This window comes from Erpetoichthys calabaricus, chromosome 6, assembly GCF_900747795.2.
Source record: "Erpetoichthys calabaricus chromosome 6, fErpCal1.3, whole genome shotgun sequence".
NCBI classification, from domain to species: domain Eukaryota; kingdom Metazoa; phylum Chordata; class Cladistia; order Polypteriformes; family Polypteridae; genus Erpetoichthys; species Erpetoichthys calabaricus.
Window position 1 is genome coordinate 54190723 of NC_041399.2, and position 25116 is coordinate 54215838.

At 37.4% G+C, this 25116-nt stretch overlaps 1 protein-coding gene across 1 annotated transcript in view; it reads right to left on the reverse strand.

Annotated features, from left to right (window-relative positions):
* The window catches only part of cpa6 (carboxypeptidase A6), a 132426-nt gene that overhangs the window by 57627 nt on the left and 49683 nt on the right, over nt 1-25116 (reverse strand). Inside the window, exon 2 of the mRNA XM_051929173.1 lies at nt 16824-16899. Coding sequence (XP_051785133.1) covers nt 16824-16899 — 76 coding nt within the window. The remainder of the gene's footprint in view (nt 1-16823; nt 16900-25116) is intronic.

The window sequence follows — 25116 nt, forward strand, 5'->3', positions numbered from 1 at the left end:
ATAATGCCATAAACTCACGCTAAACAATGCATTATAAGTGAGTCCAGAAAATGAATGCCTGCGTGTCTAGGGAGTATCTGGCTTGGCATTAAGTGCACAGCTGCTTGGAGTGGAGGTTTACCAAAGGCATTGTATTAAATAAATACATTTCAATGGATAACATACTGTTAGAACATTCAGTAGGTGAAATGTTTTAGGAATTCTTATACATTTTATTTCTTTAAAATTTAATTTTACTTGTTTCATTTATTCATTTCTCACTGCCATGATAAAATTGCTCCATGTTTTCACATCACATTTTGAATCCAGAGATGCTTCCACTTTGCAATATTTCACTGTTTTTGTTTCAATTAATAAATATTCAGATGTTGCCTATTGAAGTGACTTTATCTGTACTTTATGTAAAAATAATGAACAGGCCCTCTCAAACAAACAAACAATAAATAAATAAGTAAATAAATAAAAATGAATATTCTTGGTTAAAATTTCTGGTTTTAATTATTTGCCTCCTTGGGCTGAATTCAGACTCTAAATTGGCCCAGTATGAGTTGGTGTGTGTTTGTGTGTGTGTGAGTATACTCTGAGATTCAGTGCTGGGGTGACTGCTGCCTCATACTCACTGCTGCACGGGTAAGCTTCTGTGCTTTTCCTCATGCAATGAAAAAAAATTGGGTTTGCAAATGCACCTATCAAGGAATTTGGACACTTGTATTCTACACTGTAATTATTTATAACCTGCTGTTTTAAAAAATAGAAATATGATAACTTCATTATAATTAAAACTTACGGAAACCAAGTGACTCTAAATGTAAAAGTAAGCGGTGGTGAAGTAAAGATAATTAAAATGATAATAAAAATAACTCTTTATGACGGAATCAAAGCTTCACCCATAGGCAAAATGTTTTAAGTTTTTACCTGATGGCAAAACTGCCCTCTGCTTTTATTTTTTCTTTCCGGGTGGCCTATGATTTCTGTTGCATGTGCATTCCTGCAGTTAAATGGAGAGTACTCAATAAAATTTGATGAAACGTGCAGTGCTGTGTCTTTTCTTGTGTGGCATGCCCATGTGGGGTGAAGCACTACTCTGTTAATGTGACGGTAATTTATGAGCGGGTTTTGCATTGCTAGCAATTAACTTGCTGATTTTTCCTATGGTTGTAGGTCCAAAAAGATTTTAAGGATTTTTGTGGCCTGTGTCTGGCAAGGAATTCAAAAATGAACGATTAAAGCATGGCAAAGCAATAAATGGTAAGGTCTTCTTAATTTATTTTTTTAACCTGTTACTATTCCTCTGTGGTTTTGTTAAGAGTTTTCTGTTAACCTCTTACACTAAAAAATAAAGAGTCAACATACCAGACATGAACATTTATGAGGCAAAGACTTTTCATTATCCTTTATGTTCCTTATTACTCTGGGTAAAGTATAAATAACTTAACATGTACTGTATATCTGCAACAGAAATAATCAATTAACCATTAACAAATACAATATTCTGTTTATTGATAGCTTTTGAGTTTTCATAGACTGACTCTTTACCTGCTAACAGATGCAGATATTTGAATTTCACAGTAACCTTTCTGGATACCAAATTCTGTACTTCTGCAAACACTGCACTGAAATCCTGTGGCTTTTATAATTACCATTGCTATCGAAGAATTTGAAGGTAGATGTCTGGAGTTAAGAACAACGGTTATGTCAATAATGGGGAAACATGAATCCCAAATTGGGTGTTTTTTAGTAAAGAGAATGTGTCAGAAGGAGTAATCTACTATAATATAAAACATTAAGGGTTGTGTGTGTGAATCCAGGCCCATACAGTAATCTGATTGGTCAGTTTGGCTTTGGTGGCGAGACTGAAAAAGAAAGTGAGTGTGAGACACATGAGCAGGACTAAAGCCATAGGAGATATGCTTGGAGTCACCTTCAAAGACAGAACTATAAAAATGAACAGGAGGCAAGTAAGGTGCTCCGAAATGACAGAATTTGAGAAGGAGACTTTACAGGAAATCTGTTCAACAACGGAAACGACAGTCAAGAGTAGTTCAGACATACAAAGATACAGAGGAAAGGCACTAAAGGTACACATAGGGCAGGAGATTTCAAATATTCTTAAATTTATTCTAGCACAGTGGTAGTCAACCTGGTCCCTACCGCCCACTAGTGGGCGTTCCAGCTTTCATGGTGGGCGGTAGCGGAGCAACCAAACGGCGCTGCGATTACATACTATTGTTGCCCAAAAACTAGCAGTTCGTTGTTTTATTACCCCGTAGACAAAGAACTCCATGGTTCGACGCTTCTTTCTATGACAGAAACTGCCGGACAATGGAGACACCAATTAACTCATATTTTCGTCTCGATTCCCGGATTTTAGGGTAATAGGGTGACATTCTAGGAACCCCCCCTTAGACTGCCAAAATTAGCCGATGTCTCGCTACTTCACCCCAATCGCAAAGAAGTGATGCCATTGGCCAACACCCGCTACATAAAATTTTATAAAACGCACAACTTAGTCTCGTCTCTACAAACTCTCGCTCAACCACGACACTTGTAACGTCCGGCAATCCTCAACTTAGAGGTATCCAGCATTTGTTACTCTGTCAACACATTCATCATTTCAACGTATGAGGAGCTACGATTACTACATCCCGATCCTGACTCCCAACGGCTGTTGTTGGATCCACATATTTTTCAACATTACGGTCTGACGAAAACCTCACGGGATCGTAATAGCCAGCGCCTTGACTGACCATCCACGTCCAGCGTACGCTGTGCTGTCCAGCGACCAGAACGCCTGACCCTGCCTGACCAACGCCAGGAAACGAGAAGGACGTCTCGCATACTGGATCGGAAAAGCGCGCAGCCTTCTAAAAGTCGCGACCACACAACAGACTTCAAGCGCATAAGTTTTGTTTACGTAAGTGAAGCTAAATCGTTACGTAATCGAAACTAAAGTCAGTACGTAGTTAGATTTCTGAGAGCAAGTACGTGCTTACAGCTTCAAACAAAATATTCTGAAATATCGTGAGCCCATGTCTCAAAAAAAGAAATACGCACGCAGCTATTCACCAGAGTATCTGAAGATGGGTTTCATAGAATCTGTTGCAAATAAACAACATCCAATGTGTTTATTGTGCCATAAAACATTATCCAATGAGGCAATGAAGCCAAGTCGATTGCGAGAACATCTTTCTACAAAGCATCCAAATGACAAGGACAAGCCCATTGAATATTTTCAGGAAATATATAAAAAATTACAAAATCGTTCAACTATCATTGCATCATTTAAGAAACAACATACAACGAACGAAGATGGATTAATTGCCACTTATCGCATTTCACAATTAATTGCAAAAAGTGGTAAAAGCTATAATATTGGAGAAACTGTAATAATGCCCTCTATAAAAGAATTTATCTCAACAGTAATGCATCAGGATATACCTCAAATTTTAAAAACGTTGCCCCTAAGCAATAGCACAGTAAAGCGACGAATTAATGAAATGGCAGTTAATGTTGAAAACAAACTTATAAGTATTCTCCAAAACTCTTCATTTTCCATGCAATTGGACGAGTCTACCATTGCAGATAATGATGCTTTATTGATGGCATATGTACGCTATTTTGATGAAAACAATATATTACGAGAAGAAATGCTATTCGCAATAAATCTCATCACTGATACAAAAGGATTGTCTATATTTAATTCTGTGAGAACATACTTTACAAAAAATAATATTCCTTTGAATAATATTGTTGTATGCGCTACTGATGGAGCACCATCAATGGTAGGTCACTATCGTGGATTTGTTGCTTATTTGAAGCAGGAAGTGCCATATGTTTTATGTATTCATTGTGTGGTGCACAGACAACATCTTGTAGAAAAACATCTAAGTACAAGTCTCCATTCATCATTAACTATAATAATTCGAGCCGTAAACAAGATCAAATCCAATGCAAAGAATGATAGAATGTTTTGGCAGCTTTACCAGGACAATAATGAAGATTTTATTAAGTTACTTTTGCACACAGAAGTTTGGTGGCTGTCAAAGGGTACATCTTTGGCTAGATTTGTAGCATTATATGATACTGTCATACAATTTTTTGAAAGTAATAATGAGACCAATCTGTGTCAACAGTTAAAAACAGTAAAGAATGATGCCTTTTACTTGGCAGATATTTTCAAGAGATTTAACGATGTCAATTTGCAGCTTCAAGGAGCTAATAAAACTCTTATAGGTTGCCAAAGTATTGTGCTATTATTTATTGACAAACTTGAACTACTTCGTCATAATCTATTGAAGAGAGAATTTCATCAGTTTCCTCAATTATCATCTATAAAAGATGATGTAACTCCAGAGGATATTGACAGATTCAGTAGCCACCTCAACAAACTTAAATTGGACATGGAAAAACGATTTGAAGATATTTTGAAATTGAAGGTATATGACTGGATGAAAAATTCTTTTTACCGCAAATATTGAAGAGGCTGATACAACTTGCCAAGAAGAACTGTTAGAAATTAGACATGATGAAGAAAGTGAACATAAATTCGATAGTGGTGGATATGAAAACCTATGGCAAAATAAAATAATGCCGGTCTTATATCCAAATATGTGGAAAATGGTATTCAGTTTATCCTCTGGGCGCTCCGGTTTCCTCCCGCAGTCCAAAGACATGCAGGTTAGGTGGATTGGCGATTCTAAATTGTCCCTAGTGTGTGCTTGGTGTGTGGTTGTGTTTGTGTGTGTCCTGCGGTGGGTTGGCACCCTGCCTGGGATTGGTTCCTGCCTTGTGCCCTGTGTTGGCTGGGATTGGCTCCAGCAGACCCCCGTGACCCTGTGTTCGGATTCAGCGGGTTGGAAACTGGATGGATGGTATTCAGTTTATTGATACCTTTCCCTACCTCATATCTTGTGGAATCAGGATTTAGTGCTGTTAATCATATTATGACCAAAGAAAGAAACTGAATATTTCTGAAAGGGGAGACCTTCGTTTGTTCCTCACAAAAATTGAACCGGATATTCAATATTTAGTTTCCCAGCATCAGCCTCAGGGATCCCACTAATAATTCAATTAACTAATGTAATTTCTATGTATGCAAAGTATAAATAAATAGATAGATTTAACTATAGTAAGTTGTTTTATAAAGATTTATTCTGCCAAACTTAGTCAAAATCCAACATAATGTACTTGGTAAGTAATTATTATAATATGCTTTAACTTGCTGTAACTCTGCTTTATAAATTTTATAAAGTAAAGTTACTTCCCTACTTTATAAATCACCATTACTGTGGAACCGGTGGGCGGTTAGAAAATTTTACTACTAACAGAGATACAAAAGTGGGCGGTAGGTATAAAAAGGTTGACTACCCCTGTTCTAGCACGTGTTTGACTGGAAACTTGGCTAGAGGCTCAATAAAATTTATGAGGACAATAACAACGTTCAGGAAGACTAAAGAGAAAAGTCAAGCAACATGACACCTTTTATTGGCTAACTAAAAAGATTACAATATGCAAGCTTTCGAGGCAACTCAGGCCCCTTCTTCAGGCACATTACATCTTGATTACATTACATCGGAGTTGCCTCGAAAGCTTGCATATTGTAATCTTTTTAGTTAGCCAATAAAAGGTGCCATTTTGCTTGGCTTTTCTCTACATTCATAATGGCTAACATGGTACAACACCCTAGTACAGGAAGACTAAACAAAGAGAATAGAAGTGGAATGAAGTGGTAATAATCCAAAAACTAACACTAAATGATTAACCGGTTACAGGGGTGCTTAACCGTGCAAGGTGGAGAGGAAGGTTAGGGACGACAGACAGATGAGAACCATATGATCTTATTAATTTTGTCAAAGTTGGTAACACGGGGCTACTAGGCTTGTTGTAAGTTGTTTGAATAATCAACCATCCATCCATTCATCCATCTTCCTAATCCACTTGTCCAGGGCAGTCACGCAACAGCAGGATCCTATCCCAGCAATCATAGGGCACAAGACAGGAGTAACACCTGCACAGGGCACCTATGTTTCTTGGATATGCAAGAAAGAATTTTACTGTACTCTGTACAAGTAAAAATACTACTACAACTACTACTATTACTACTACTACTACTACATATTTTCTGATAGTCAAATGTATATGTTTGCTCCATTTATGGCACCGGAACCTGACAGGCTGCTTGAGAGACCCAATCTTTAATTGGCAACAGAAGGCTAAGTGGTCCTGGGATCTTGGGGGCCACCAGAGGAATTTATAACCTAGGATACTCTGAACAAAATTAGTAGTGTCTCTGACTCCAAAAGTGATTATGAGGCTTTTGCAAAAGCAATTCCAGGAGTGGCCAGGGTCGCAATTGAGTGAGAGACAAGGAGGCAGAAATGAACAAAGGAGTGTTTTGAGAATACGGCGAGGTGGCCACTGTTATAAAATGTTTTTATGTGAGTATTTGCGTCCTTTCTTTTAAATTCAAGAGGCTGGCCACTCTCCTCTGATCTCTCTCATAATTAAAGTGCTTTGGTTCACTGGATTTTTTTTTATTATTGTACCATTTTCTGTATACTGAGAGACTGTGGAGAGGGAAAATTCTAGGAAGGTAGCATTTTTTCTGAGATGTTGCCACCACTATGTATGGCTACCAATGGTCATACCCATGGTCAAAGTCGCTTAGATCACACCATCCAAGGTTTGGACAAGCAACAGTCAAACTCCTTGATGATGTATGTACAGTATGTATACATATTTTGATATGCACCCATATGTCTGTCTCATTGCAGAAGCAGGCTGTCTGCATTAACAAGAAATAATAAAATAAATAAATACTAAAATTATATAATAAAATAAAAATAAAATATCTACTGAGAGTATACATTATTATTATTAAAAATGATTATTATGTACATTTATATACTGCTTTTGTCACACCTCAAAGCATTTTTCATTGTGAGTTGGGAGCCATTTCAAACACCACTAATATGTGGCGTCCACCTGGATGATGCGACAGCAGCCGTTTTGAAACAGTACACTCACCACATATTAGCTGTAAGGTGGTGAAGTGGTGAGAGGGACAGACAATTAGAGACAGGGGATGACTAGGGGCCAGAATGACTAGGTCATGGAGGGCAGTATAGCCTGGACATCAGGATACACCCTGCTCTTTATGAAGGATAACCAGAGATCTTTAATGACCACAGAGAGTCAGGACCTTGGTTTTATGTCTCATCCAAAGGACAGCGCCATTTTTATAGCACAGTGTACCCATCACTGAACTAGGGCATTGGGATGTTGGCCTCACCAACATCTCTTCCAGCAGCAACCCAAGGATTTCCTACTGGCCAGGCCTGAACATGTTTAGTTTTAGGTGGATGACCTCTTCTGAAGTGCATGTGATACACACACATACACACACACACACACACGCACACATACTGGTAAATGTGGTTTATGAGGGTCACCTGAACGAATCCTGCATACCAATGCGCGCGCACACACACACACACACACACACACACACACACACATACACACACACACACACACACACACACACACACAAATGCATACAGTAAAATGGGTGCAAATCAAATCTTGCTAGACCAGAAAATAATTCTGAAATTAATAATATTAAACTTACAAGAAAATGTAATTCCCTTCAACATTATATTCTGTGAGGGATGGCCGGCCAAATATTCCGGTCCACACCTCCAGGCCGCCAGATGGAGCCCTCCCAGCAGCATGGAAGGTCCCCAAATTCCAGCAGGGCATTATGGACATTGTAGTTTTTATAAACAGCCCTGCTGGATACCGTGGGGACCACCAGGAGCCGCTGTAGGGAGGCTTACAGAGTGCTACGTGCCCTATAACCCGGAAGTGTGTCATGATCACATGACCGGAAGGAACAACATGCTTCCGGGTTGAAGAAAAGGACTTTTAATCTAACCCGGAAATGATGAGGATTTATGGATTGTTGGGCTGGAACCACTTCCGGGTCAGGGGATATAAAAGGACTATGGGAAAGCCCAGACACTGAGCTGAGCTGGGAGGAAGGGTGGCTAAGTGTCTGGGAGAGGAGGATTGAGATTATTGTATTGATTAGAGAATTGTATCGTATGAGTAGTGTGGAGTGGAGGGTGCTTTGTGCACGTATTTATAATAATAATAAGAAAAGTTATATTTTTACCTGGTGCTTGGCATGGTACCTGAGGGTTCAAGGGAGCACTAGCGCCCCCTACTGCTACAATTCACATAAACTGTAACTGTGCTTTTGCATTGTCGATCTCCCGGCTCAGATATCTGTGATTTAATGTAAATGAATGAACTTTAAATGAATCTCAAAATGAAAAGCAGTTGTTTGCCAAGTGTTTTGAAACATACTTTGGAAGTAAATTCATAAAAAACATTTTTTATACAGTTTTGTGTGAGAATGATCAAATGCTGCTGCTTCTGCCTGGAGAAGATCTGCTGCATCTACTGGAAAGGAACACTTCATGTCACTTATGCAGATCAAACAAGTTGAGCACCAAATCTAGCAAGCAAACACACAAAATAAGAAGACATGGAGATGACAAGCTAAGTTATTACCACTTGTAAATGTGTCTACTAACTCTCAAGTGGCCACTTCTATTTTTTAATAAACTCAGAGTATTATGACACCTTACATAAAACTCGTATAAAAAAAGAATGAATGGTTAGTTATTTTAATGTGAATAAAAAAAAATGTACCCAAATAAAATGTGCTTTTAAAAACAGTGTTTGGTTTCAGTTTAAGAATAGCTGCCTGATGGAAACACTAAGATAGTCTGCAAACACTTAATTTAAAAAGGTAGTTTTGTGTCAAGAAAAAACGGTCCTAACTCTGGTGCACCTTGTTGTGTGGGCCTCCACATTGCACTGCCAGGCTCATGAAATCTCAACAGTCACATGTGGTGAATCCATAATCATAAATCCAAGATTTGCTGTGCCTTCTTTAAATCTTAAACTGTAGAACACCCTAAACATGTAGTATAAATGAAAATGTGCTCATTCACTTGGCTTGGTGGAGTAAAGTTATTCCTTCTCTCTTAGAAGAATGATCCTGTATCATGGATAAATTATACTTTGCCTACAAATGCTGGAGAGAAAGTTACATTTTTTCAGCATCTTTTATATTTCTATTGCTGTTCCCAAGTGTGCCTAGCTACACTTTACAATTCTATTTAAAATTCAGCACACCATATCCCAATGAATGGCCTACTCCTAAATAAATGATGACACATTAAATATTTTCTTAAATGCCTATGGCACCAGAAGTGATATAACAGTAGCATAATAATAATTCTTTGCATTTATATAGCGCTTTTCTCACTACTCAAAGCGCTCAGCAATTGCAGGTTAAGGGCCTTGCTGAAGGGCCCAACAGAGCAGAGTCCCTTTTGGCATTTACGGGATTTGAACCGGCAACCTTCCGATTGCCAGTGCATATCCCTAGCCTCAGAGCCACCACTCCGTCCTAGCATAGTTAGCACTGCTCCTTCACAACTCTAGTTATGCTAGATTGAATTCTTGGCCTGGTCACCATCTGTGGGTTATCTTCATATTCTCCTTTTTTATGAGGGTTTTCCTCAGGTGCTATGGTTTGCTTTCCTCCCACATTCCAAAAGATTTGCATTTGTGTAAATGGCAGCACTTAACTGGTGTAGGATGACTGTTGGCGTGTGTGTGTGTAGAGGTGATTCGAGCGACTCTGGAAACCCCTGGCAAAAAATCACCATAGGGCCCTCCACCTCACCCTCCCCTGAGTTTCGACATGGTAAAATGTATTACTTTTATTTTTGAGCAAAGTTTAAATTATTACGATCGACAGGAGAAATTAAAAATAAACAAATCCTTAATTTTACTTTAGAGTAAAGCAGATAATATAAATAAAACACAATAAATAGAACATTTCTATACAAAAGAAGAAAAATGATAACAATAGAACAAAGTAAATTTTAACAATCTAAATAAATTAAAGAGTAAGCAAAATATATATAAGGTACACATGATAATTAAAAATAAATACAAATTGCACAATGTTATATTTAAATAAGAAATTAAAAAGTGCAAATAATTGAAATTAAAAAAAAAACAAAAACATGGCTTGTAAAAGTATTACTGAAACTTTCCAAATCATTGCTTGCTTGCGTGATTTGGCTACAGGAAATGCAGCCACTATGTCCTCCAGTTCCAAAGACCTCTGAAGTCTGTGCTCTGTTGAAATTAGCGCCAGGGCTGAAAGCCTCTCCTGGCACCTCGTACATCTCAAGTAAGATTTGAACAGATGTAAAGATAGTAACTCCACTCACCCTGTGGCTGAATTGGTGCTGCTGATTTTGGTCGCTCACTGAGTACAGTGGGACCTGGAGAGACTGAAGTTGAATCAGAAATGGCCAAGTTGTTTAAACAAACAGAATCAATCCAGTTTTTTCTCCCACACATGTAAATGCTCTTCCTGATTTATGAAATCTGCTCTGATTACATTTACCGTTACTAAAAAAAGTAACATTCATCACAAACACTTTTACAAAAGATTAGATGAGCTTGCGATTGTGCTGTTGTAGTGTGCCAATGCTATGTTTTAAGCAGGCTTGCTGCAGATTTGTCATTGCAATGAGTACCTATGTATACAGATGCCCCCACAGCCCCCTCCTAGTTCTGGGCCTCCGGCAACTGAATGCTTTGCCTAACCTGTCGCTGTGTCTGTGTGTGTGCTCTAATGCAATTAATGGTGCGAGGACTGGGACTGAGAAATCAATGGACTGATGCATAAAACTGTATCATTAATGTAACCATAAATCCAGATAGCCATCAGCTTTAAAATTGTACAACAGCACTTACATAAGAAAGTTCTATCTGAGATTAACATTTTACTATATATGAAACTGCTTAGTCTCATCATAAATTAGATCTAAGACAAAACATAGTTCATCATTCAGGCGCGCCCTGTACTATATCCAAAAATATAAATTTAAGACCCTCCAAAAATAGAATGCTCTACTTATGTCCAATATAAATCAAAAGAGAGAAATCATCCAAAACACATTTTGACTGATATGCAACCCTCATCAGGAGCATCTCTGTAATAACAAATTTAAAATTATATCTTCAAAGAAACACAAATCCCACTGGAGGAAAAAAACACTACTAAAGAACTGTTTCAAAATACTGGATTAAATTGAATTAACTGCATCACCAACTGGTATGCCAAAGTCCATATTACTATCATATTAATCCACTTCTTAAAATCTCCACCATAATCAGCTACCCTAATATTTGTCCTACTGAATTCTACTTGTATGTATAACATTTCACTATCTTAAATTTTATATCAAAATACTGATATTTAGCCAGTTAAAGAGTACACTGAGCCAGATCCTGTGACCTGTGTTTGAATCCCACCAGTTTGTTGTCTTTGTGGAGATTTCATGTTCTTTCTTTTTTGTTTGGATGTTCCTCCCCATCCCCCAGTGACACTCATTTTAGTTGAATTGGTAGCTGTAAACTTTCCATGTGTTCATAAATGGACTCTGCAATGGACTGGCATGCCAAGCAGATTTTGGTCCCTGTCTTGTGACTGATTGGCTCCAGCTCCTGCGACTATGAATTGTTTTTATCTAGTGGCATTAGTGAAAACAATTCATCCATCCATCCAATATCCAACCCGCTATATCCTAACCACAGGGCCACGGGGGTCTGCTGGAGCCAATCCCAGCCAACACAGGGTGCAAGACAGGAAACAAACCCTGGACAGGGCGCCAGCCCACCGCAGGTGAAAACAATTACATGGTATTAATAATTATATAAACCGTGGTCTTGATAACAAGGTTGTACATGTAAACATTCTGAGCTCTGGATGAAGAAAGCTGTCAAAGATGTCTATGGACTTTACAGAGATCAATTTAACGAGAACACCAATGAAGTGAATGGGGATAACAATAGGAACTAACCAGATGTCTTCTACTTTCTCTCCCACCGTTCAGACAGTTCCTCTCTGGACAACGTCTCCACTCGTTGTTTCCTAACTCCATACCATTTAACATATTGTCAAAACAAAATTACACTAATTTTGGACGTGACAGTTACAAAGAGATACTGATGTTACCAATATTTTCTATTTCTTTCCTTTTCCTATCTGCAACAACTAATCAGTGGTTGGAGTCCCAACTCTTTTTACATCTACTTTGTATTTCCTTTCACATGGACAATGGGAGATCTAATTATGTCACTGGGGGAATAAGTTTGGCTTTGCTTATTTTCTATGCAAGACTGTGTGTTGTGCATCTTAAATGATGTTTATACTCACCAAGGTCAAGTCAATAAAAGACAGAGACACAGTATTTGACATCACATTTGAACAGTGTGTATCTGGCCTATCACACCTGCACTCATACAGCCTACAGCTGCACAGCTGTGTCTTTGAAATTTAAGCTCTGTTTCTGCAACAAAACTCCCTTGACGATTTTACAAAATATTTTCTCGAACATTTAAAAGCCAAAATAAAAACAGAACAGTGTGAATAATTAAGAAAAAAGAAATCAAGATAATTACATAGCAATCAGTCAGAAACTTTAAATTTTTGATGACATGTGCAGGTGTAACAATTGCTAAAAATGTTCTTTATTAATTTCTGAATGTTCATAAAGCATTTATATGTAAGTGATCAATGCTTACCTGAATGATTAGAAATATTAAAATATTAAAAGCTGCTTTATGAAACCGAAAGAAGAGTATTATTTGAGGTATTTCAAGTCACTACTTAAAGCTTTCTTTCACTACAGGGGATTTCTTGTTAAATGCATAATAAAAGGCAGTGTTTAGATGCCATACTCTTTGCTAAACTGGAAAAATGTTACATCGTTAAAACAGCTTCCAAATGTTAAAAGGAGAAGAATAATAGTAACCTGATTCAAGGGTTACTTTAGTTAATCTTTAAGTCGCTTGCACAACTACAAGAAGTTTCATCAACTTGTACAAAAATACTACGAAATACAAATCTTTGAGCCATACAACATTTTCATACTCACATACTGTACACAATGCAAGGATGTGCCATGCTGAACAAGTACAAACAGCACTTAGGTTAAAACAGCAGTGTGGTAGACAGCAGGGGCCTCATGTATAACGCCATGCGTAGAACTCACACTATAACATGGCGTAAGCACAACAGCGGGAATGTGTGTACGCACAGAAAAATCCAGATGCAGGAATCTGTGCGTTCACCAACTTCCGCGTTCTTCCGCTACATAAATTCCGCTCAGCGTGGAAATAAATGCACGTGCATGCGCCTGCTGTCCTGCCCCAACTCCTCCCAGAATTATGCCTCTTTGAATATGCAAATCAATATAAATAGCCCTTAAGCCCAGCGTTCTGTGAAAAGGCAATGGCAAAAGTATGAGGAAAAATAGAAGAATTTCAGCGAATACCAAATGGAGGCAAAGAAAAACATACTATTTGTTGGTTTAAACAGTTATATTAGCAACAAAAGGAAGTTGATCGAGTGACATAGCGTGTCGGAGAAACTTGAAAGCTCAAGTTCACAAAGTCGCACAGTGCCCAAAATAAAAAAGAAGTTGTCACATATCAAAGTCGGTGTGAAAAGGTGACTCGTAGCCCACCGTCTGAGTGTCATATGAAAGCTTATTAGGGTACAGTGAAAAAAAAGGCACACAATGTGAAAAAAGCACGAAATGTCAACTTTAATCTCGAAATTTCCACTTTAATCACGTAGTTTATTTTGTCATTAAAGTAGAACATCATAAACATCAACTTAAAATCGTTTAATTTACTAGTTTCTCAAATCCCTTTGTAACTAAGGTAGCACGTTAAATGCTTTGTTGTGTATTTGATCTTATATGTGCTCTATGTGCCTGAATCACTACGTGCTCTTCCTCCGACAGAACACAGAATCCATTACGTTCATAATACAGTATTACAGCTCTCTGAATAATTAAAATACTGAGAAGTATATGTGATATCATTTTCATGATGATATGAGTTAAAGCATGTTATTAAACATGGGAACACGTTGGCGCAGTGATTGTTCATGTCTTACAGCAAGATGCTTGCTGCGTCATGCGCGACCTTCAATGAAATACTTTACTGCAGCAGTACTGTCTTTTTCAAATGTACTAACCCCCAATTCCTGTCCTTACTTTTCTTTCTCCAAATACCCAATCGCCACACAATCAGCTCTGTAATAGACATTAAGCCATCTGTAAGCTTAGAACGCTGATTCTTCAAAACTTTTAAGAAACATTGAAATATCTTTGTAATATTTAATTATTCTATCCATCTATTCTTCCAGTGTCGCGCCAGCCACAGTATGAATACAGCACGAGGCAGGAACAATCCATGAACGAAGCTCAAGCTCGCTGCGGCACGGTGTAGTTAAAGTTTTATCTGTATAATATAATAAACATATTTTGCTGCATTTCATCTTAAAAATGATATCGTCATCATATGTAAATACGCGCTTTATAAAGTGGCTCAGGTTGTGCAATATTATAACTGTTTCATAAGTACAATTAACTCACGGTAACTTGCAAGTACAAAGAGTTCTACAAAGAGCAGTCGATGGACTGATTAAGTGCGTTTAGAGTTCTTGGGATGAAACTGTTTGTGAACCGCGAGGTCCGAACAGGAAAGGCTTTGGAGCGTTGGTCGAATGAGAGTAGTTCAAATAGCGAATGGCTGAGGCAGCGAGTGCTGTATACCGATAATTCTCTTTCCGATCGCTGTAGATCTGTGATTCACACTCAGATACAGTGATATAAATACTCAGAGTGGTGCAGTGAGAGTAATATGGAAAAAGATGATCCGCTGTGGCAACCCCTAACGGGAGCAGCTGACAGAAGAAAAAGGTGCAGTGAGAGTAACAACGCTAAAGCAGTTATGGTATTTAGAATAGTTTGACCATTCTGTGGACCATTATATTGTTACAGGTTAATTACAATCAGATGCATTAAATTTATGAACGATATGCGGTTAATTTCAGTGTATTTGATAAAGCCGCCGTCGTGGTTGTGGATCTAAGAAAGGGTAACCACACAGGAACAGTAGCACTGCTTTGACGCTGGGTGCCGCCAGTCTGAAAAACCGAGCAGAAAACTTGCGTATGACAGGGTATGAGGTACCGTGGAAAAGTGCGTGGCTTTACGCCAAGTGTAGGTTTTATACATCGCGATTTGAGCGTGGAAACGTTCGTACGCAACATTTCTGTTGATGTGATATTAATTTAGAAGAATTAAGTTGATAGGACTGAGGAGCTTTGTTGGGCTGAATGGCCTGTTCTCATCTTGATTGTTCTAATGTTCAAACAGGTGCTCGTATGAGCTAGAAGATAAGAACTAATATTGTGGAGCAATCAAAATTGTGGACTGGAGGCAGGGCAGAGCTGAAATAACCAAAATAAACTAAATGGCATACCAAAACCCAAAACCAATAAATTGTAGTGAAAAGAAGTATTACAAAGGTCGTAACAGTAGCCTAATTACTTCAGTCCTTCTCTGACAGTTTGTTTTCATTTCTTCAATTCTTTACTTAGGCAGACTGTGATGACACACCACGTCAAGTGATCTTCGTCTCACAAAGTCAGAAATTGGAGTGCCAACTATAAACAATATGGTTGCAACCATGCAAAGATATAATATACAAAAACGATACAAAAATGGTGCTGTCAGAGGAACAATAAAGTAGATAAATACACAAAAATGAATGTATAATAATTCCATAAAAGGAGTAAATTGGCTCAGGGATGTCCACCCTGCATAGTCAAAGAAGGATTGGCTCTGATAGACACCAGTCGCCTTCTAGCACATTTAAGCATACTCAGTGGTAATCAGTCACACACATAAATCACTGTGGGTAAAAAGCAAGATGATGGCTTGTGGGCACAAAGCAGATCGCCCAAAGGAAATACAAGGCACACATGCACTTTGAAGCAGCAGATATGTGTATGTTAGGTATATTGCTGACTCTGAATTTGCTGAGGTCTGAGTGAGTGTGCATCATGATAGACCTGTGTCCTTTTCTGGGTTGTTTGCTGCATTGAATCCAGAGCTGCTCAGCCTTTTTAATGGAGCTTTAATGAAAATGTGGGTTCAGAAAATGCATGTAGGTTATTCTTTGTTAGTTTCTTTTAAAAGAATAGAAGTATTATATAACATAGTTTGGCTCATTTCAGTTTATAGCTAATAGCTATTGTCATTTTTGTAAATACCTTAATGAAATCTAATTTTATTCCCCATTTTTATCAAAATGGAAAGCTTGCAATTTCTTATCATAAAAATCATATAACATCAGTTATTGTGTTGTTACAACTCAAGTGATGAGAGCTACATAAGTAAAAAAAAACAAAAAAAAACGTCATTTTCATTTATGACACATTCAGACTTGCTTAACCCAATAGTAGTGTTGTGTGGCCTGAAGCATCAGACACAGACACTCCATCAATTTACCAATCAACTTTGAGATGTACCTGTAAAAATAAAATCCACATAGTCACTGGTAGAATGTGCAAAAATCCACAAGCTGGGATTTGAACCCAGGTTACTGGAGCCGTAAGGCAGTAGTGCCAACTATTTATGCCACTGTGCTGCCTCCTAAATTGTCTTCAGCAAATGTTTTAATTTAAACAAAAACAGTGATTTATTACAAAGGTATGATCAAAAAAATCTGCACCTAGCTGTTTTGTTACAACTAAACTGCTAATAAGTTTTATTTGCAGGTGAATATATTAGCCTTACACATGCACTGAAAAGACATTTTTAATATTTTTTCTTCCATATAATAATTACAAGAACATACAATACCTGAAACTTGTCAAAGAGGTTCTTCAGGGTTTCAGTATCATTTAATTTGTTTGGAGTTACTCTGATAACTTGATTTCTGTTTAAGGGAAAGAAAAAAAACATAATGAATATGGAAAACTCAGACCTTATGCAAATTCGTCATATGTCACCTTCTATACTGTTTTGTACTTTTGAGAATCAAGGCGGTAGCAGGCTGAGCAGGACAGACTAGACATATTTCTATTGCAGCAGTCTCCAACTCATCTTGAGGAACTTCAGGATACTCCTAGCACTGGTGAAATATATAATTCCTTCAGCATGTTCTGAGTGTTCTCCCACTAGGCCATGGATGAAACAATTTTCCAGGAAGGAATACAATGGGCATCCACACAGCATCCCCAAAGAATACAGAGCAGTAAAGTAATTCCAGGCTGTCAGACTCCTCACTCAATTTTGAAGAACGAGACTCTTGGCCACAGAGGAGAAAAGGATGTTGATTGACTAGCTAGCATATAGAGAACTGGGCCCAAGCATTTCACTTCAGCTTCTTCTATCACTGTTCGGTTCAACGCCAAAAGAATTAAAAGCAAATGTACCAGTGTTTTGCTATGTCTTATAACACAGAATTAAGCCAGACATTCACATAATACATTTTTCTTCAATTTGTGCAAAGCATGGTGTGTTTCAGTTCAAAATAGCACCAGACATGCCACCAGTATTATGTTTGGGTGGGCCTATGCCTACCCAATTTTCACATTGGCCCATTCTGTTTTTTAGCTTAGCTTTTTATTATTTTTTTTCTTTCTTCAAATGAAAATTAGCCTATTCTGGATATATACATTTTAATATACATCTCTCTTGATTAAAATATCAGTTGATTATCAGCTTAAATAGCATTGCAAAATCAACAGAGACAGACAGATAGATAGATAGATAGATAGATAGATAGATAGATAGATAGATAGATAGATAGATAGATAGATAGATAGATAGATAGATAGATAGATAGATAGATAGATAGATAGATAGATAGATTTTTTAACTATATCACTACAAAATCTCATTTAACTCTTAAGAAATATTTGGCAAGCACGTACAGTATATGGATAGCAATTATACAGCGTACATCTAAGAAAAAAGGTTTAGAAAACAAGACTGACTTTAACTGTTACCAATCACAGGCAATCAAAACTTGTGACTTTAAGAAGCAGCTAAACTGAAATTACTGTTTGGGGTTGGTTTTGGCAGTGGGAAATGTGAATGATGTAAAACAACCCTTCTAGGATTTATTAGCGAAAGGAAACAAACAGAAGTGAAAAACGTAACAAAGTCTGATGTCAGCACTGAATTTCGGTGATTCCCCAATGACAACTGAAGACCTCATTTCTAGAAGAGTTTACTTTAGCAATAGGTTTGCTGCCAGCATTACTACTGTGATATTCATGATCCACAAACTCAATCAGCATTAAAGTTTCCAAGTTCTGTTACAGCCAGTAAGGTGTGCAGCCTTGATACAACAGGTATGTGGCTAGAAAAAAGGATATCATTATTTGAACATATGTGCCTTGAGATGGCTTGCATGTCTTACGTAAATCAAAAGGTAGGCAGTCAGTTCATCTTCACCATTTGTATGTACATTTAACAGTTATAAAATGAAGTTTATGCCTACTCGTGACTAATTTAGGCCCAACCTTTTACGAAATCCTAACTATGAAGGATGTCATCAGGCACCAGCCTTACCAGGACATATGTTTTGGGACAGTTCCACAATTAGACTGGTAAAAAACTATCTGCTCATTTGTCAGATAGTGTTGTACTTACAATTACTCCTAATTCTTTAAAATAATTTTTTAGAGTAACACCGGATAGGAAAAGATTCTGCAACAATAGGGTAAAGAATCAGGAGACACAAAAGGAAAACAGCAGCCAAAAAATAGGACAGAAGCCAAAGACAGAAAAATGCAAAAATATCAAAGCACCAAAGCTAAAGATATTAACCAAAAATAACAGCAAAGTCAATCTATCAAGAACATAACCTGGGTATCCAGCTAGGTTTTAACGGTAATCCAAAATTTTGGACACCAGCAGTACCATGCCAGCATATCAACATATTAACATAGCAACGTAATGCAACAACAAGGCTGTCGAACCACAAAATGGTGGCGCCAAACAAATTGGCGGTATGATGAATATATAAATACAATGGTAAAAAATTATTACAACCTGAAAATGGTAAAATAACAAAAATAATAACTTCCATGAACAAAAAACCCAGAGCCACTACACATCTGCTACACTGCTCACATGTCAATTTATCTTGCTCAGCTAGATAACTAACAAACCCTCTACAACTCAGAGGGACAGAGGTCTTTAAGCTGTTTTTAAATTAGAAAAGATAACATTTTCTCTTATTAAGTAAAATGTAAAGCTTCAGCTGAATTTAGCAAGAATTTATTACTCCAGTTCTAAAATACTGTAAGCTGTGCAGGCCTGTCTCTGGTCTGTTTTTCATTTAATGCTTTTACTTTCTCAAAATGAGCTTTTTATTCACATAGTTTAAATATAAAATTTTGGAGTGTTAACTGCTGGTATTTATTTAATGCAAATTTTGTGGACTGAGGAACTGATTGTATTTTTCATTGAATTGTGTTTTACTTGGTATAACTTTATTTTAAGCTTAATCAAATTCAATAATCCTAAAAACATTACAAAACTATGTGATACTAAATTATGTGAGTATAGTAGAAAATTTAGTGTAATTATAAATATGTACCCAACATATAGAGACCATAATAAAACATAAAACTCAGTTTGTCAACCTGGGCTCACTGTAATCAACATTCACTTTCTGTAACAATGGAGATAAAATAAACATCTGAAACACTTGCTCCACTATACACTACATCTAATTATCACAGGAGGTGTTAACGTTTCATGTTAGCATGCATTTGATTTCTGTTAATGAAATCGTTAAACAAATTTTTTTTTAACTTCTTTACGCCTTGTCTCAGTATTTATATGTAATACAGTCATACGAAAAAGTTTGGGAACTCTTAATTGTTTGGATTTTTGTTTATCATTGGCTGAGCTTTTAATATATGACATCCCTTATGGAAACAGTAGTATTTTAGCAGTGACATTAAATTTATTGGATTAACAGAAAATATGAAATATGCATCATAACAAAATTAGGCAGGTGCATAAATTTGGGCACCCCAACAGAGATATTACATCAATACTTAGTTGAGCCTCCTTTTGCAAATATAACAGACTCTAGATGCCTCCTATAGCCTTTGATGAGTGTCTGGATTCTGGATGGAGGTATTTTTGACCATTCTTCCATACAATATCTCTCCAGTTCAGTTAAATTTGATGGCTGGCGAGCATGGACAGCCTGCTTCAAATCATCCCATAGATTTTCGATGATATTCAAGTCAGGGGACTGTGACGGCCATTCCAGAACATTGTACTTCTCCCTCTGCATGAATGCCTTTGTAGATTTCAAACTGTGTTTTGGGTCATTGTGTTGTTGGAATATCCAACCCCTGCGTAACTTCAGCTTGGGTTGAATTCATCCGACCCGCGACTTTAACAACGGCCCAAGTCCCTGAACTACCCACACAGCATGATGCCACCTCCACCAAATTTGACAGTAGGTAGGAGGTGTTTTTCTTGGAATGCAGTGTTCTTCTTCCACCATGCAAAGCGCTTTTTGTTATGACCAAATAACTAAATTGTTGTCTCATCAGTCCAAAGCACTTTGTTCCAAAATTAATCTGGCTTGTCAAAATGAGCATTTGCATACAACAAGCGACTGTTTGTGGCGTGAGTGCAGAAAGAGCTTCTTTCTCATCACCCTGCCATACAGATGTTCTTTGTGCAAATTGCGATGAATTGTAGAACGATGTACAGATACACCATCTGCAGCAAGATGTTCTTGCAGGTCTTTGGAGATGATCTGTGGGTTGTCTGTAACCATTCTCACAATCCTGCGCATATGCTGCTCCGGTATTTTACTTGGCCTACCAGACCTGGGTTTAACAGCAACTGTGCCTGTGGCCTTCCATTTCCTGATTACATTCCTTACAGTTGAAACTGACAGTTTAAACCTCTGAGAGAGCTTTTTGTAGCCTTCCCCTAAACCAGGATACTGAACAATCTTTGTTTTCAGATCTTTTGAGAGTTGCTTTGAGGATCCCATGCTGTCACTCTTCAGAGGAGAGTCAAAGGGAAGCTCAACTTGCAATTGACCACCTTAAATACCTTTTCTCATGATTGGACACACCTGTCTATGAAGTTCAAGGCTTAACGAGCTAATCCAACCAATTTGGTGTTGCAAGTAATCAGTATTGAGTAGTTACATGCATTCAGATCAGCAAAATTACAAGGGTACTTGTATTTGATTTAATATTTGATTTAATTTCATACAACTAAATACTGCTTCACTTTGTTCGGAAAACACCCCAGTACTCAAATGATACTAGGAAATGAAAAACATACCACTGCTATCTTTTTAGTTGAAAGTAAATTATTATGCAGGCTGAGAGGGGTTCCCAAACTTTTTCATATGACTGTATATGCATGGCTATGTGGCCTAGCAACTGAGGGACTTCCCATCAGTAACCCTGCCTGTGTCCTATTTATATACATGCACATAGATAGATAGATAGATAGATAGATAGATAGATAGATAGATAGATAGATAGATAGATAGATAGATAGATAGATAGATATTGTATATATATTATAATTATGCACACACACACTTACATACACATACAAGCACACACACACACACACACACACACACCACCTAAAAAAATAACTATTTACCTTGGATTGAAGTTATAATAATAAAAAAGGTTATTGACAGAGCAGTGTATATATACAGTTCTAAGACAGACTTTACATTAACATAGAATAAAAGTAAGGTCCGATGGCCAGGGAGGACAGACGGCTGGAGGAAAAAAAAAATCAATGGGTCCACGCATGACTAAGGCGATTTCTAAGAATATTGTGATCAATGGTATCAAATGCGGCACTCAGATCTAAGAGGATGAGAACAGATAAACGGCCTCTGTCTGGATTTACCTGCAAGTCATTTACTACTTTAATGAGTGCAGTTAGAGTCACTCGAACAAAGATCCTGTACATTTTTTACATCAATTATCACTGTTGCCACCAGGACTTTTAGATGACATATTTTATTATTTTTTTTTATTTAAATGTAAACATTACTGCTATATTAAATGTTAGTGTTTATATTATTTTGACTGTTGACAATGGTCTGAGATAACCAGTGATGAATAATTAAGTAAAACATCTGCCAAATACTAGGTTTTAACGTTATTTTTTCTGGATACAAAAATAGCTTGACATTAGGAGGGATATGTGAATTAGCTTCCTCTATTAAGAAGAATCTACATGTGATATGTGCCCCACTAGACACATGGGGGATGAGGCTTTTATTAGTAGTAAGTTTAAGGTGATGTCTATAGATCTCAAGAATATAGCATTTCGATTAAAGGTCCGGTTTGGGAATGATATACTGTAAGAGCAGGTTCAAACCAGTCATTCAGCGAGATGCCGAAGCCATTAAGAAGTCTAATAAATGCTGAGAAAGAGAAATCACATGAAACCAAAATGTACTTTAATGACAGAAACTCATTTTTCAAAAATAATATCTAGCAAAGCAAACCTTTCATGTTTTAAGTGGCTATGGAAAATTGTAGGATTTAGCTTTATTTTATATTACTTTGAATCACTGATTTTTCTTCAAAATGTGAAATTGGCCATTCATTTCATAATTGGCATATTTTCTGTTGATTTCATGTTGAGAACTGTTGGTTATTTGTACATTTTATTTCGCTCACCACAGGGGGATTCTTGGATAATTATTACTTCTGCTAAACAAAACCTGTCTTCCTTGCAATTTCTGCGAAAAATACTTCTCAAGGGGTCACTTAGCAGACCTTAGAGACATCTGGTTGGTTAAAGTGACATGACGTGACTGATCACTTCAATGATTAACTAACTTTAAGTGACTGGCTTACAAAAAGAATACTTATATGACCAGTAATTTCCTGTTCTGACTTTTAAAACTCCTTTTTTGCTTGTTTCAGACCAACCGTGTTGTCAGTGGATTGCAAAATGGATTTCATAATAAAGCTGGTTTCTTCTGTTCTGTACAAGAATCTAATGGCTAACTTTAAAAATCAAGTTAATTTTAATCAAATGAGATGATGAAAGAAACTAAGAAAATTCTTTGCCTTCTAGAGGGCTTTAATCAATGGAATGTAATAAAAATGTCACTCTAATTAAAATATCTTTAAAGATGTATGGTAAGCGAAAAATGATCAAGACAAACAGTGCAAAATCAGTTTTGTTTCAAACTGGGAAAAGGAACTGTTGTATTGCTTACCGTAATGGAGAAATACAGAGAAGGTAGAAAAATTCTAGCAATGTTTCTTGAAGCCCATGGTAGTGTGCCAAGAGAAAAGTAAAGCCAAAGAATGAAAAGAATACCTGAGCAGAACAAAAAACTCAAGTACGTGTGATGAAGCAAGTAAGGCAGTCATGTGTGGAGAAGGAATAGGAGAAGTGACATGGGGATTAGATTAGGGTTTGGCTTTGAGCCCGTTATTGTTTATGTTAATATTAAAAGAGATCAGCAAGGAAATGGAGAAAGAGCTTGAGTTATGTGAAGGTACAAGGGAGTAAATGGAAATGGAATTAGAGAAGTGGAGAGATGCTCTAGAGGGACATAAGATGAAGATAAGTAGCTCAACATACTGTACGTTCTTCAATTATAGCAGACAGGGTAAGAATGGTAAAGTGCAACTGGGAGAAGACAAATGGAAAATGTGGATTCCTTTTGACACCTAAGATCAATGATTCAAAGTGATGGAGGGAAAAAAGTAGAAATTATCCAGAGAATTAGAGCAAAACTGAAAGCTTAGAATACTCTGTGGCAAAAGAACAGATGCCACAATAAAAGGAAATCACATAAGACAGTTGAGATACCAACAATATCATATAATTGCACAAACAGCAAAAGCTAGAATGGATACTGAAAATGTATACATTCAGGAGATGAAAATTCTGCAGTGGATGTGCAGGGTGAAAAGAATGGAAGGTGTAGAACATAGGAACATTAGGTGAAGCTTAAAGCTGCAAGCAGTGAAAAATAACAGAGAGAAGACTCCAGTGGGCTGGACATACAGAAAGGCAAAAGGAAACAGTGAGCTAAGGGGGGTATTAGAGATGGAGTTGCCAGAAAAAGAAGTAGAAACAGACCATGTGGTAGGGAAAGAAAAGCAAGAAATTGGATGTCATAAGGAGAAGGTCAAAAAACAGAATGTGATGGGGGAAAAAAGGATAATACATCTTCACTAAAACAGCCCCTGGATAAGATAAAAGCTTTAGGTAAAAGAGAGAAAGAGAAACAGACAGGTTGGGAGCATGTACTGATAGCGTATTGCTGCACCCACCACACAACAAACCACCTGGATTGGGACCCGAGTGCAGCGGGTGACAGCACAGCACCACATGGTAAAAGACAGTGTAATAGAAATACCTCAACAGTAGGCACCATACATAAATGAGATGATAAACCTTAAACACTCCAAAATCTTAGATGATATCAAATGTTCAGAAAGCCAGAAAGCTGTACCCCCACATCACTATCCAGCAGGGAAAACAGAAGCTTATTATAGTGAGCATTCTACATACTACTTTCCACATTAAAGACCAATGTTCAAATTCTAACCAATGTTCTCACAAAAAGAATAGAGAAAGTGATTCTTTCAATATGTTTCCTACTATATGAATTAAAGTATCATACTCCAGCATTGAAGTTTTAGTTGGAGTAAATAAATACAGTTGAACCTCGGGTTCACGAACGTCCTCGGTACATGTACAAATCGGTTTACGACCAAAAAGTTCGCCAAACTTTTGCCTCGGTTCACGACCACACACTCGATATACGAACAAGCCAGTTTCCCTTTCGGTTTGTACATGTTCAGTCTCTCCCTGTGCATTTCCTGTGCAGGGAGCAAAAGAGAGAGGGAGAGCAGGAGAGCACGACACACACACAGAGGCAGCGCCAGAGAGAGACGCGCACACACACAGGCAGCGCCAGAGAGAGGGGGCTGGACGAGGTAGGAAGGCAGTTAAAGAATGCACTGGCTTGATTTTGTTTTAACTTCTGTTTACAGCGATTGGTTCGTAACGTGCATTGTTGCAATGTTACTTTCTTGGTGGTTTATTAAATTACGGATTTTTTGAAATGTTCATTTTTTTCCCTGTGCTTTAA